At 39.9% G+C, this 13146-nt stretch overlaps 1 protein-coding gene across 43 annotated transcripts in view; it reads right to left on the bottom strand.

Annotated features, from left to right (window-relative positions):
- MMD (monocyte to macrophage differentiation associated) overlaps positions 1 to 13146 on the bottom strand; it is an 81419-nt gene that overhangs the window by 51728 nt on the left and 16545 nt on the right. For 33 of the 43 annotated variants that reach the window (XR_015148378.1, XR_015148359.1, XR_015148371.1 and 30 more), the window contains 3 exons: positions 12853 to 12927; positions 11232 to 11333; positions 9053 to 9122 (listed from right to left, as the gene is read on the bottom strand). Coding sequence is in view for 20 of the 43 variants with exons in the window: in XM_086360901.1 (XP_086217027.1) it covers positions 9053 to 9122; positions 11232 to 11333; positions 12853 to 12927 (247 nt within the window). In the remaining 23 variants the exon portion in view is untranslated. Of the gene's footprint in view, positions 1 to 206; positions 3258 to 8210; positions 8349 to 9052; positions 9123 to 11231; positions 11334 to 12852; positions 12928 to 13146 lie in introns of those variants that run through there. The other 10 variants (XM_086360918.1, XM_086360900.1, XM_086360902.1 and 7 more) reach the window with 3 other exon arrangements.

The raw sequence follows: 13146 nt of genomic DNA, 5'->3' as shown, positions 1-13146 counted from the left end.
TTTGCACTGGTTCTAGCAATTATTAAAAAGTGGACTAGAAAATTCTAGATGACAGGGTACATTTGTTTTTATTCCCATCCTGACTTTTCAAAAAAAAAAAAAAGAGAGGAAAAAAAGGCTAGTATACAAATTACATATGCTAGATGAGCTCAGGCGTTCAAAAATGCATTATCATTTTCACAGTCATCTAATTTAGAGACAGTGGAACAAGTCCAAGTAACAATTTTATTTTTGTCTACAGCACAATTTTTTACATACACTTTAGTGGTTTTGACAGTGGTACTTTTGAGCAGATTTCAAATGAATCCACAAAAGTTAATATACTTAAAATTAAATATACACAAAAAACAAGAGGCATCCAGATGCTCAGAGCCATGCAGAAGGGATGGTCTGGTTGGCGTTTTCACTGGGTACCTTGCCTATTTGGGGTTGCAGAGAGTCGGACATGACTGAGCAACTATTAACTTTCACTTTTGCCTGTTTCAGAATTCATCAGCAAAAGGCAGTTCTTCTGCTCCTCATTCCCATATAACTTATCAAAGTCAGAGTTCTAAGCATACACACACACAAAATAAACCCTCCTTTAAGGCTACATCAGTACAAAATTTCAATGAACTGAATTCAATATACTGTCAAACTAACAATTCCAGTGATCTTACCCAATCACTAGAAAACAGGCAATATCAGCACCCGATCTAAATGCAAGGTTATTTATTAAAACACCAACAGGAGATTAACCAAAAAGCAACTAATATGTTAATCTTAATATAAGACATTGAAGAAAAACCAAAAACAATATATTAAATATCACTCCACTGAGCCAGGCTGTAACTGATGGACAACAGACATGTGAGTTTGTCAAACAGTGCTTTAGATACTTTTCTAAGATAAAAAGTGTATCAGGAGATGCAAAGGAAAGGGAGAAATGTGAATTTATGCATTGAGTTCCACAACTTAAAATGACTATCAAAACGATAATATAAAGCTAAGTGACAATAACTTAACCACTGGGCACCAGACAGGCATGACCACTATTCACTGTAATTCACAGCGCTCTTCAGGAGTGTTCGGTGGACGGCCAAGCCAGCAATCCTGTCTTAATACAGACTGGATACTCCTCTGTGGGAAAAGACCCCGAAGAAGTCATGGCAAAGGCATAGAGAAAAAGTTCAACCTTTTGAAAAAGTTAGTGATATCAAAATGCTTTTCTATCGCTGGGAAACCAAACTAGGTCAAATATGTGGCCCAAAGCAGCATGGAATTCAGAGTCAGAGGTTGGCAGGAAAGTTTTGGAAAAGTTGCAGCTTTTAAAAATTGGCAATCTCTCCATGCTTAATAAAACTATCAGAGAAGAGGTATAATGTTTGTTCATTTGTGGAATGTTGACAGACTGCTGCAAAAATTCACATGAATGAAGAACCGCACAGATGTGCTTCAATGAAGTATTTTTTAAAAAATTTACAAAAAACTGAAGTTTCTATTTAAAAAATAACTACGTATGCCAAGATGAAACATGGTAAAAAGTAGTGTAATTTCTAGTCATGATTCTTTTAACAGCTAATGGGAAAGTGATAGAAATCATTTTCTCTTAAAAAGGAAGTTTTGTTATTGCACTGACTTTTACAATCTGACCTAGTAATTTAGAAAAATCATGTAGTAAAATCTGTAAAATTAAAATACAAAATTCTGGTTTGTAAACATCAGTTGGCCAAGTCTCTCCAGAGTCCTTCATGATAGTGGAATGGAATGAATAATTAACTCACTACCTTATTTACTTGCTGTGAGGGGGAAAATCCCAGAACACAGCTTTCATAACTTTCACAGTAATTATATTCAAAAGATATAAAGAAAGTCAGTGCAGTTGTCTTCTTTTCTTCCTCTGTGCAATTTTCAGCTCTTATCCCACTCTTAAGTGCCATAACTGAAATAATACTGGTTTGGAGACCTAGTACAGATTGGTCATAAATGTCGCATAAAATCTGTAGGACTTCGGTAAAGATATTTCCAAATGGCATAGTAATGCACTGCAGCTGCCGTGGCCACAAACAGGTGCCAGATGGCATGCGCAAATGGAATGATGCCATCGCTCTTGAAGAACACAACTCCCAGGCAATAAATTAAGCCCCCGCAGGCAAGTTCGTGAAGTCCATCCGTGTTGTTCTGTCAACAGAGGAAAAAAACGAAAAGGTTTTGATGTTACTCTGATGACAGCTAAAACCATCCCTGCAAATGCCCCCTAAGTCTCCTGATTTTCCAGACAACAAAGCAGCTCTGCACAAACAGAATCCTTATCTGTACACATGAACTACACTTAAATCGACCTGGATTAACCTCGGAAATCAGCCGTCTGCATCTCACCAAGCAATCAGGTTATAGGTTCCAAGGCAAACAGCAGCATCTTCTGCTCATCTATAGCTTGTTTAAGCAGACTGCAATCGCATCTAAAATGAATGGTCATTCATTTGATAAAGTACAGTCCTTGGCTTTCATCTTTCTCTTGAGCAGCCTTCTTCCCTACTAAGGTACACTCAAGCCGCTCTGCTTATAATCCACATCTCCAGCACGGTTTTCACTCCCTTTGTCTTCCTCAAACTCTGTTCTACACTAATCACTTTCCTCAGACTCCTCCTGTTTCTGTGAGCTTGTGGCTCCCTTACAGCTGACATAGCCAGAAGGAAAATCCTTGCTAGGAGTGACCTCTGAGATCGTATAGCACAATACAGTTCCTAGCCTTCTAGATGCACCAGGCCTTTGTGTCTTTGTGCTTGGGAGTGTTTTAGCTCAGCAGGAAATTAACAGTCAGGTGTGCTTTAGCACAAAAAGGAGACTTTATAAAGTACTCTTGGTTTTCAAAGCCCTTGACTCATCTACAAGATGAGACCGGGCTGTGTGAATGGCAGGTGAAGAGAACAGAGGCAGGGCTCAAGATGCTGATGGACAAACTCACGAGGGTTTCTGGAGACCAGAACAGGGAGGTCTCCGGTTCCGCAGGGTGAGTGGGAACCTACAGCAGCTTGTGGCCAGGCCTTGGAAGGGACAACGGTGGGGGTGTTCTGGAGGCCTGGGCCCTGCAGCCTTGGGAGCCTTGGAGCAGGGCCCTGCAGAAGTCCAACAGGGGACTGGGGGGCCCCGGTGCGTGGGCTGCCTGTGCCGAGGTGAGGGCGATGGCCACATTGGACACAGAGCCAGGCGTGAGGAACCAGGCCGGGGGCGAGGGCCAGCCCCATCTTCAAAATTCACATAGGCACCGTGGTGTTCTGCAGGATCAAACAATGAGGAAGGAGACTTCTCAGATTGCTCCTTAACCTTGGTCAGATGGGACATCAGTCAGATTTCATTTTCTTTAAAAAGTAAAACATAGCAAAACAAAACACCAGACACATTTATTATTTCCTAGAGGTTATAGAGCAATTAATATCCATTAATAAGAGTACATCATAAGAAATGCTGGGCTGAAAGAAGCACAAGCTGGAATCAAGACTGCCGGGAGAAATATCAATAACCTCAGATATGCAGATGACACCACCCTTATGGCAGAAAGCCCAAGAAGAACTAAGGAGCCTCTTGATGAAAGTGAAAAAGTTGGCTTAAAGCTCAACATTCAGAAAATGAAGATCATGGCATCTGTTCCCATCACTTCATGGGAATTAGATGGGGAAACAGTGGAAACAGTGGCTGACTTTATTTTTTGGGGCACTCCAAAATCACTGCAGATGGTGATTGCAGCCATGAAATTAAAAGATGCTTACTCCTTGGAAGGAAAGTTATGACCACCCTCGATAGCATATTCAAAAGCAGAGACAGTACTTTGCCAACAAAGGTCCATCTAGTCAAGGCTATGGTTTTTCCAGTGGTCATGTATGGATGTGAGAGTTGGGCTGTGAAGAAAGCTGAGCGCCGAAGAATTGATGCTTTTGAACTGTGGTGTTGGAGAAGACTCTTGAGAGTCCCTTGGACTGCAAGGAGATTCAACCAGTCCATTCTGAAGGAGATCAGTCCTGGGTGTTCATTGGAAGGACTGATACTAAAGCTGAAACTCCAATACCTTGGCCACCTCATGCGAAGAGTTGACTCACTGGAAAAGACCCTGATGCTGGGATGGCAGGAGGAGAAGGGGACGACAGTGGATGAGATGGCTGGATGGCATCACCAACTCAATGCACATGAGTTTGAGTGAACTCCAGGAGTTGGTGACGGACAGGGAGGCCTGGCATGCTGTGATTCATGGGGTCGCAAAGAGTCGGACACGACTGAGCAACTGAACTGAACTGAGTAATACAAAATTCCCTGTATACATGTATTAGGGGCATTTTCCTTAGAGAGGGTTAGGTTTTCCTAACAGAGGGTTAGGATTCTTACAGGAGCATCTGACCTCCCAGTGAAGAGTCACTCATCTAACATAGCCTCCTTATTTTAGAGATGAAGAGACTAAAGTCAGAGAGATAAGTACTGCTTTATCAACTTTCAAAGAACCAGAACATGGTTAATCTTAAAACCAGATTATGTCTGCTTCATTATCAACACCATTACTGTGTTTCTATGTCCCTATTAAACGTTTGAAACATTCATTTAATCTTCATAACCCTAAATTAAGTATTTTTATCCCAACTCCACAGATGAGAAACCTGGAACACACAGAGGATAAATAATTTGCCCACGGCCATGGAGCCTTTAAGTACCAGAATCAGGATTTGAGTCAAGACCAAGGTGTTTTGTTTCCTGAAGTTACATTCCTTTTTTAGGGAGGGAGCGAAGTCTTTTAAAGACTGATGATTCATTTATATAGTGTAATGCATAGATATTAAGTGGACTGTAAGGTTTTGTGAAATGCACACTTTTATGTAATTCATATCACCCCTATGAAGATACACAAATATCCTAACACTCCAGAAAGTTCTTTGGTGACCCTTCCCAATCCTAGACAACCCCTTCCACTAAGGCAACCATTGTTCTTGTTGCTATTACCACAGACTAAGCCTCTCCATTCTAGAAGCTCACATAAATGGAATTATACTGTATGTACAGTTCTGCGTCTGGCTTCTTTTTTGCTCAATATAATATTTTTGGTGCTAGTGATAAAGAACTCGCCTGCCAATGCAGGAGATGTAAGAGATGTGGGTTCGATCCCTGGGTCAGGAAGATCTCCTAGACGAGAAAACGGCAACCCACTCCAGTATTCTTACCTGGAAAATCTCACGGACAGAGGAGCCTGGCGGGCTACAGTCCATGGGGTTGCAGAGTCAGACACGACTAAAGCGACTTAGCTCGCAAGTGTGCACATGTATGCATGCTAGTGCTAATGTCATTCATTCCTTTCTATTACTTGGCATTTCATTAAGTTTTAATATCCTTTCCATTTGGGGGCTATCATGAATAAAATTTAATCCTTAAACTGTTTTACAAGTCCTTTTGTAGATACATGTTTTCATTTTTGCTGAACTATAAATGTGTGCTTAATTTTATAATAAACTGCTAAGCAAATTACCAAAGTGGTTGCATTTTATATTTTCCAAAACAATGAATCAAGGCTCTAGTTATTTCACATCCTTGTTGGTATTTGGTGGCGTCAGCCTTTTTAATTTAACTATTCGGTATGGTGTGGTGGAAAGCTTTTAATGTTCATTTTCGTGATTTCAGAGATGACTGGTGACATTGAGCAGTTTTTCAAGGGTTTACTGGATACTTGTATCTCTTTCTCTTTTTATTATTGATTTAGAGTGCTACACTGTGTTTGGTACATATCCTTTGTCAGATACATATAGAGAAACCAAATTTCTCCCAGCCTGAGGCCTGACTGTTCAAGTTCATTGATCTTTTCTTCTGCAGTATCCCATCTGTTCTTAAATTCCTCCAATACATTTTTTTTTTCAACATATAGTTTTCAGATCTAGAATTTTCATTAGGCTTTTCTTGCTTATCTAGCAATATTTGTTTAGTTAATGGATGCCAAGAGTACAGATTTTGTTGTTTTCCAAACGTTGAGTTTGTTCTGCCATTTATTTACTAGAGGATCAACTTTATCCTTTGAGGTTTCTGGGCTTTGTTATGGGAGTGCCACAGCTTTGTCTAAGATGTGATCTTGCTAGGGTCAATGGAATACTTATTTTGCTCTGCGTGGTCTCTCCATTCTGGCTGGTTAGAACTCTGGGATCTCCAGTACTGGGCTCATTCAGGAATATCCACTTACTTCACAGCCTTTCAACAGCTATCTTCAACCAGGGTATGCAGCGTCTTGCCCAGCACAAATGCAGCTTAGTATTTGGGCAAGGGCACAAGTAAATCCCTTTGCAGATTTCTGGAGACTCTTCTCTGTGAAGCTCCCTCGTCTCCAGGACCCTGCCCCAGCCCAGTGAGCTGAATTGTTGGTTTGTTTCCTCCACCCAGATGGCTGCTCCTGGACTCCACTTTCTTTCACTGTAGTTTGGAAAGCATTCCAAACAGGGAGAAAACTGCAGTGCATTTGAAGCTCATCTTTTGGTTTCTCTCTCAAGAATCATAGTCCTATATGTCTGTGTCCAATGCCAAAAAATTGTTGTTCATGCACTTTTGTAGCATTTTTATAGCTCTTTGTGGTAGAAGGGTAATTCTGACACTCGTTATTCTGACTGCAACACCAAAGGTTTGAGTCTTCATCATCTGTGCTGTTCCTGCTCCTTCAGATGCCTGGTTCCTTTTGACCTGGTCTCTGCTCACCGGTTTCATACAGAACTTGTGTCATCTGCACGGTCACACCCCTCACATGTCTATGCACATTCAGACGCTGCTTCCCCGTGCCCGGGCCTCCCTCCACGCTGGGTCCGTCTCCGTGCCACCTGCGCCACTCTTCCGCCTCTTGGCTCCCGTCTGTCCTTCTGAATCAGCGTGAATAGCATTTCCTCGGGTATTCTGTCAGGCCCTCCCAGAGTAGGCTGCACTTTCCCCAAAGCCTTATAAAACTTGATGACCACTTCTTATTTTATATGAATGGTATTTTTCTGCTTGATTCTAAGTTCTATCAGGGCAAGGGTGGGGATTTTCCTGTTTGATAAACGTGAACAGTAGTCACCTGTTATTGTGCCACTTGAAAATGTCCATGAAAGATTTACACTAGTAAAAATACTGGATAAACTTGTTTTTACGATACCCAGAGGGAATTTACCTGAAGCTTCACTCTAACAATTAGTAACCTATCACCCAGACCTTGCTCTGGGTGTCCTCAATCGCCTTCCAGGCAGATTTTCTCACTTCTGTCTTTCACCTCCCTCCTCTCACCATTCCCTGATGCCTTTACCAACTAAACTATATGTATTTTCGGTGCAAGGTAAATTACTAAAGCCATTATAAATCTTGTATCTCAAAGAACATATCTCGTTACAATCTCATAAAGCATACCCTTTGAAAAAACACAAGCAAACATAAATCCTAAATATTTTACAGGCATTTTTGTGACCAGAGCGAGAACTATATACAGCAAAATTCTTACAAAGTGCCTGTGAGCTCAGGAGTGAAATTACAGGTACATTTCTGACCCTTGCAGGCTAAGAAGAGAGTTCAACTAAACAAACCATGACTTCCTTAATTAATACAGTAGCCAGTGCCCAAAAATGCAGAGTATAGACTGGAAATACATAAGCTAAAAGCACAAGTGAGCAGTGGGTGGGATTGTGAGGTCGTTACGTTATTGTTCCAAACTGACAAATACACATGGATTTCTCAATACTGATTAGTCTGACTCCTACAGGTAATGCCACATTTTCACTCAGTAAAGTCCCCAAAGGACAATTTCAAGCAAAGTTAAAAAAAAAAAAAAAGCACTTTCCTGGGAAAGAGAAATAATACGACTTAAAAGCAAGTGAAAGGAAATGTAAGAGTGAAGGGATTCAAGAAATATCCAATAAAATGTTGAGCCAAATGACCTTTTGAAGTCCTTCCAATGCTTAAATTTTAAGAAGTCATTAATTTAACTGTTTACAATAGCCAAGACATGAAAACAACCTAAATGTCCATCAACAGAGGAATGAATAAAGAAGATGTGGTACATATATACAATGGAATATTACTCCACTATAACTGAGTAATATTTTTAATATTACAAGCCATTAAAAAGGATGAAATAATGCCATTCGCAGCAACATGGATGGACCTGGAGACTGTCATACTGAGTGCAGTCAGTCAGAGGAGAAACACTGTATGACGTCCTTTATATGATACTGAGTGCAGTCAGTCAGGGGAGAAACACTGTATGACGTCCTTTATATGATACTGAGTGCAGTCAGTCAGGGGAGAAACACTGTATGACGTCCTTTATATGATACTGAGTGCAGTCAGTCAGAGGAGAAACACTGTATGACGTCCTTTATATGTGCCATCTAAAAAGAAGTGAAACAAATGAACTTATTCACAAAATAGATACAGACCCACAGACTCAGAAGAGGAAGTTATGGTTGCCAGGAGGGGAGGATGGCAGGAAGGGCCAGGGAGGGAGTCTGGACTGACGTGCACACACTGTTATATTTAAAATGGACAACCACAAGGCCCTACTGTACAGAACAGGGAACACTGCTCGATGTCATGTGGCAGCCTGGATGGGAGGGGAGATTGGGGGCGAATGGATACATGTGTATGCAGAGGTGCTTTGCTGTGCAGCTGAAACTATCACAGCATTGTTAACTAACTATCCTCCAATATAAAATAAAAAGATTTTTAAAAAATGAAAAAATTTACCCTTGTCCATGGATTTAGGTTTAAGACACTAAGTAACTTAAAAAATTCCCACCTTCACATTATCTCACACCTCTTTGGGTAAAGGGTGGGAGTGGGGTTATCGCCAAGAACAAATACAGCAGATTACCATATGGAAGGAGACACTTGGGTATATAGCTTTTCCAAACTGCAGACAGCAAGCAGTGCAAGTTGTGGCACTTTGTAATTTATATATTTTTTCTTTTGAGTCTCTAATAGGCACATTATAACTTCAGAAATAAAAGCTACAGATTGTATCTATAGACATATTAAAAGTCACAGTGATTGGAAAGAAAATAAGGTGAAATAACTAAATTATGAAGAAACTTACCATTGATGTTACCACCAAGGCAGGAGAAAAGCCCATTGTGAGATAGAAAAAGAGCTCAATCACCTTATACCTGCAGAAGAGAAATGTGTTAATATAATTTATCTATTCCTACAACACTTAAACCATTTCCTTGCCATTTTTTTCTTTTGAAAAACAAATGTAAACTCTTAATGAAATGTATTTTCCCTACAGGAGACCATTACAGACTGAAATACTGTAGTTGAGTATAACAATGAACGAATATTTCTTTCAGGATTGTTGTTGTTTAGTCATTAAATCCTATCTGACCCTTCTGTGACCCCATGGACTCTAGCCCTCCTGGCTCCTCTGTCCATGGGATTCTCCAGGCAGGAATACTGGAGTGGGTTGCCATTTCCTTCTCCAGGGGATCCTCCTGGCCCAGGGATTGAATCTGCATCTCCTGCATTGGTAGGTGGATTCTTTACCACTGAGCCACCAGGGAAACCCTTTCAGGATTGATAAGGCATCAAATTCTACATGCTACACGGAAAATGTTCTTTGCCCAAAGTTATCACTGAATCCAATTAACCGTGCACCCTCCCTTTCTAATCCCAGTGTTTGCCTTCACCATCATTCCAATTCATCACTATAAGACACTGAAATTATGAAGCTGCACAAGGAATAGCTTGGCGCCTCCTCTATCAGTGGCAAAGGGATGGGAGCCTTAAAGAACTAAGGGAATGTGTTTCTGATGGTCTATTTTGTATCTGCACAAGCTCTTAATTTGTAAGGCTCATCATCTTAAATGCAGATTATTTGAAAATGCTAAAAAAACACACTGTACTGAAATTCAAGCTATATTTATGCCTAGTCAAACTACACTTTAAGTTTGTCGAAGGCAAGGACCAAAGTATATTTATGTTTGGATCTGCAGGGCCTAGAACAGTATGTGGCACCATTTAGGTTTTCCCTAATACCTGCCAAACCAAATGGCCAAGGGTGACTCGCATCTCGTTCTTAGTGTTTTGTACTCAAAGTCCACCAGGAAGTAATCATATCAGGGAACTGGGGAAGAATGTGGGTTTGGTTTACATCAGAAGGCCTGAAACAGGATAAAAAATAGTTGTCTTACTTTACTTCCTATTTTATCCAAGGGTATAAATTAGGGGTTTGAGTCTGAGAAGCAAACTGTTCCCTTGGATATATATATATAATGCATAACACCACTCAGAATTGCTAATTATGGTCAAAAATGCACTTAAGTGAATTTCAAAGTTACAGAGAAGTTAGCTAAAACTACTATTTTCTTCTGAAAAGAGAAAACAATTTACTTTGTGACAAGCACACGTTATAGTCAATTCTGAGGGCCATTCTGCCAAAAACAATAGATAAAGAATTTAATAAACTGTATCCAAATAAATGATTTCATGGTTGTGAGTTTCTCAAGTTCAGGCATATGAAATGATGAGAAGAGCCATGGAATAGGAACTAGGCCACCTGGGTCCTAATTCCAGATGTGTCACTGATTTCATGCATGTACTGAATGTTCTCAGTTTTCAAGCATGAAGCAAAAATAGACGACTTGAAGGTCTCTTCTAGAACTAAGATGCTAAATTTCAATAAGCTTTCTTTTTATATTGCTTCACACACTAGGACCTTTGAATACCAGGTTAAAAAAAAATGTGTTCCATGGTGAGGATACTAAGAGTTCATATACCCTTCCAAACATCCCCCTTCCCAGGAGTCTTGGGTTGGAACAGCTGCTGGGCTCCTAACTAGGTTAAGTGTTATGCTGAGGGCTTAATATCGATTATCTTCAACCTTCCTAGAAACTTAGAAAAGCAGTTATTTTTCTCATGTGGTAACTGTAAGTCACAGAGGCAGGCTAGTTTGTAGATACAACTAGTCTGGCTGAGGATGTGAAGTGAAGTCTGACTCATTTCAGAGTCAGAACTGAACTGCCATTGCAGATGAGGGAGAAAGCTACTTTGTCCTTCAGCTACATCATGTGTTACACAGGCACCATTCATTTGTCTACAGCAATCTGTCCACCAGTGATACAGAGCAAATGGTTCTGAAGATTTATTAAAACAATATATATTTTGTTTATGTATTTCTACTATTTTGAAGTACAAATGTAAAGTAAATCATACTGTAATGTAGATAAAATTTAGGAAGTTAATTTTAAAGGTATTAAATGTAAATTATTTTCTCTTACTTTTCATGGTAGAGAAATACATAAATGGTTCCTCCAGCTGCCATGAGCCAGATAAACCAACGCATATGAGATGCCAGGGGTCCAAGTTCACGGAGATTTAACCTAAAAATGTAAACATGACAACAGAGAACAGAAGTGATAAATGAAAGGAATTCATAAAACCTGTGTTTTCCTCTAGTCCTGAAAACTGATAGAGAAGGTAAGAGGATAAGACCAGAAAGAAAAAGCACTCAACATGTGGTGGAGGTATCTGGGCAACTGGGGTAAAATTAATAACTTAAAGAGACATGTACAGGTGAGCCCCAGCACACCACGACACCCGACTTTCCTGATTAGGCGGGCTGCTGCAGAGGCCACTCGCCTTCTCACTCCTGACTGTGTACTTGAGAGCAGACTGTTTACAAAGATTACTGAGAACAAAACCCTCAACTGGATCCCACACACACAACAGATACCTAATACACAGACCAAGTATCTCTGCCAAGAGAAAACATCAGAAGAATTAGCCCAACATACGTCATGTAAGATATTTTGTTAGAATTTAACCATGGACTCCTGTGAAGCCTGAACTTAAAATGCTACAAATTCATCTGTACTAAATTCTGATTAATAGATATGGGGGAAAAAATGTTATTCTGAATGACTATTACTACAAAATTAGTATTTCCAAATGGAAAAGGTACCATCTGCATATCGAAGACTTACATGTGAACAAACTGTTTATTGTAATATTTGTTTCCTCAGTCTACATTTAAAATTTTTATTTACTTATTTTAAATTGAGGTATACTTCACAAAAGCCTCCAAGTATTCTCGCTCCAATATGATGCAGACCTATAATTTAGTAACAGGTACTGGGGAGAGACAGCACTTACTTTTTACTACAACACATAATTAGGTTTCTTTTGAATGATGGATGCTACATTAGTCAGAATCCAGAGACCGGGTGTTTCTAATGACTATAGTAGTTGACGGCATAATGTCAATTTCCGAGTGGTTAAAACTGGACCATACCGTGGTAGAGGAAAACTAACTTTTCTTTAATTATGGATTCAAAACAGCACAAGACTCTATCTTGTCTATACCGAAAAGACAGGAAGAACCAGGACACTGAACTGAATACCAGGCATTTTAAATGGCTAACTAATTAGGCTAGCTCTCTTATTCACATAGCTGAAGAAATGAGAGACGCACTCCATATATAGTAGCTACTGTGCTGTGAAGACAAGCAGTGTGAATTTCAAAAGTTAGCTTGTTTTCTTTACATATATATTTATAGCATTTCCATTTAAACAATTAGATGTCCAAGTATTCTGAATAGCAGAAGCACAAAGAAAGAAAATGGAAGGCAAAGGTAATCTATTTCCAAAGTGAGCGTGCTACCTACACACAACTTTGTAGCACTTCTCTGGAACATTCCAGGGCAGATGTGTATTCTGAGTGTCAGCAACCTTGTTTCCTTACAGTCTGCAAGCTGACTCAAGCAAATCAAAATGGGAAAGGAAAAAAAAACCTGTGTATGTATGTTTTTTGGGGTGGAGGGCAGGGACAGGAAGACAGGAGGGAAGAAGGACTGAGAATTCTCTCATAAAAATGCTGTCTTCAGAAAAACTGTATCTTACCATGGAGCGTAAGACGCAGCAATGAAGAAATAGATGACCATTCTATCGCACATGTGAAACCAATGCTCCACTGTCCTGTGAGGGCAAACACATCAGACAAAGTTTTCAGAAAACTGTAAGACTGGAAGTAGGGGTTGTCACTCCGCTAGGCCACAACAGCCACTCTTGTTCCTAGTTCTCATGGCATACATAAATGGGCTTTCAAAGTCACACAGCTTTCTTTTTTTTTTAATAAAATGAAGCCACAAATAAAAGCTTTATTATTAAGATTACACATACCAAAGATTCTCTCCA

This window comes from Bos grunniens, chromosome 19 (genome assembly GCF_055505025.1).
Source record: "Bos grunniens cultivar Pamir isolate PY7600 chromosome 19, Bosgru_T2T1.0, whole genome shotgun sequence".
In the NCBI taxonomy this organism is placed as follows: domain Eukaryota; kingdom Metazoa; phylum Chordata; class Mammalia; order Artiodactyla; family Bovidae; genus Bos; species Bos grunniens.
The sequence above is the reverse complement of the archived record's forward strand: the minus strand, read 5'-3'. Positions and strand labels throughout refer to the sequence as shown.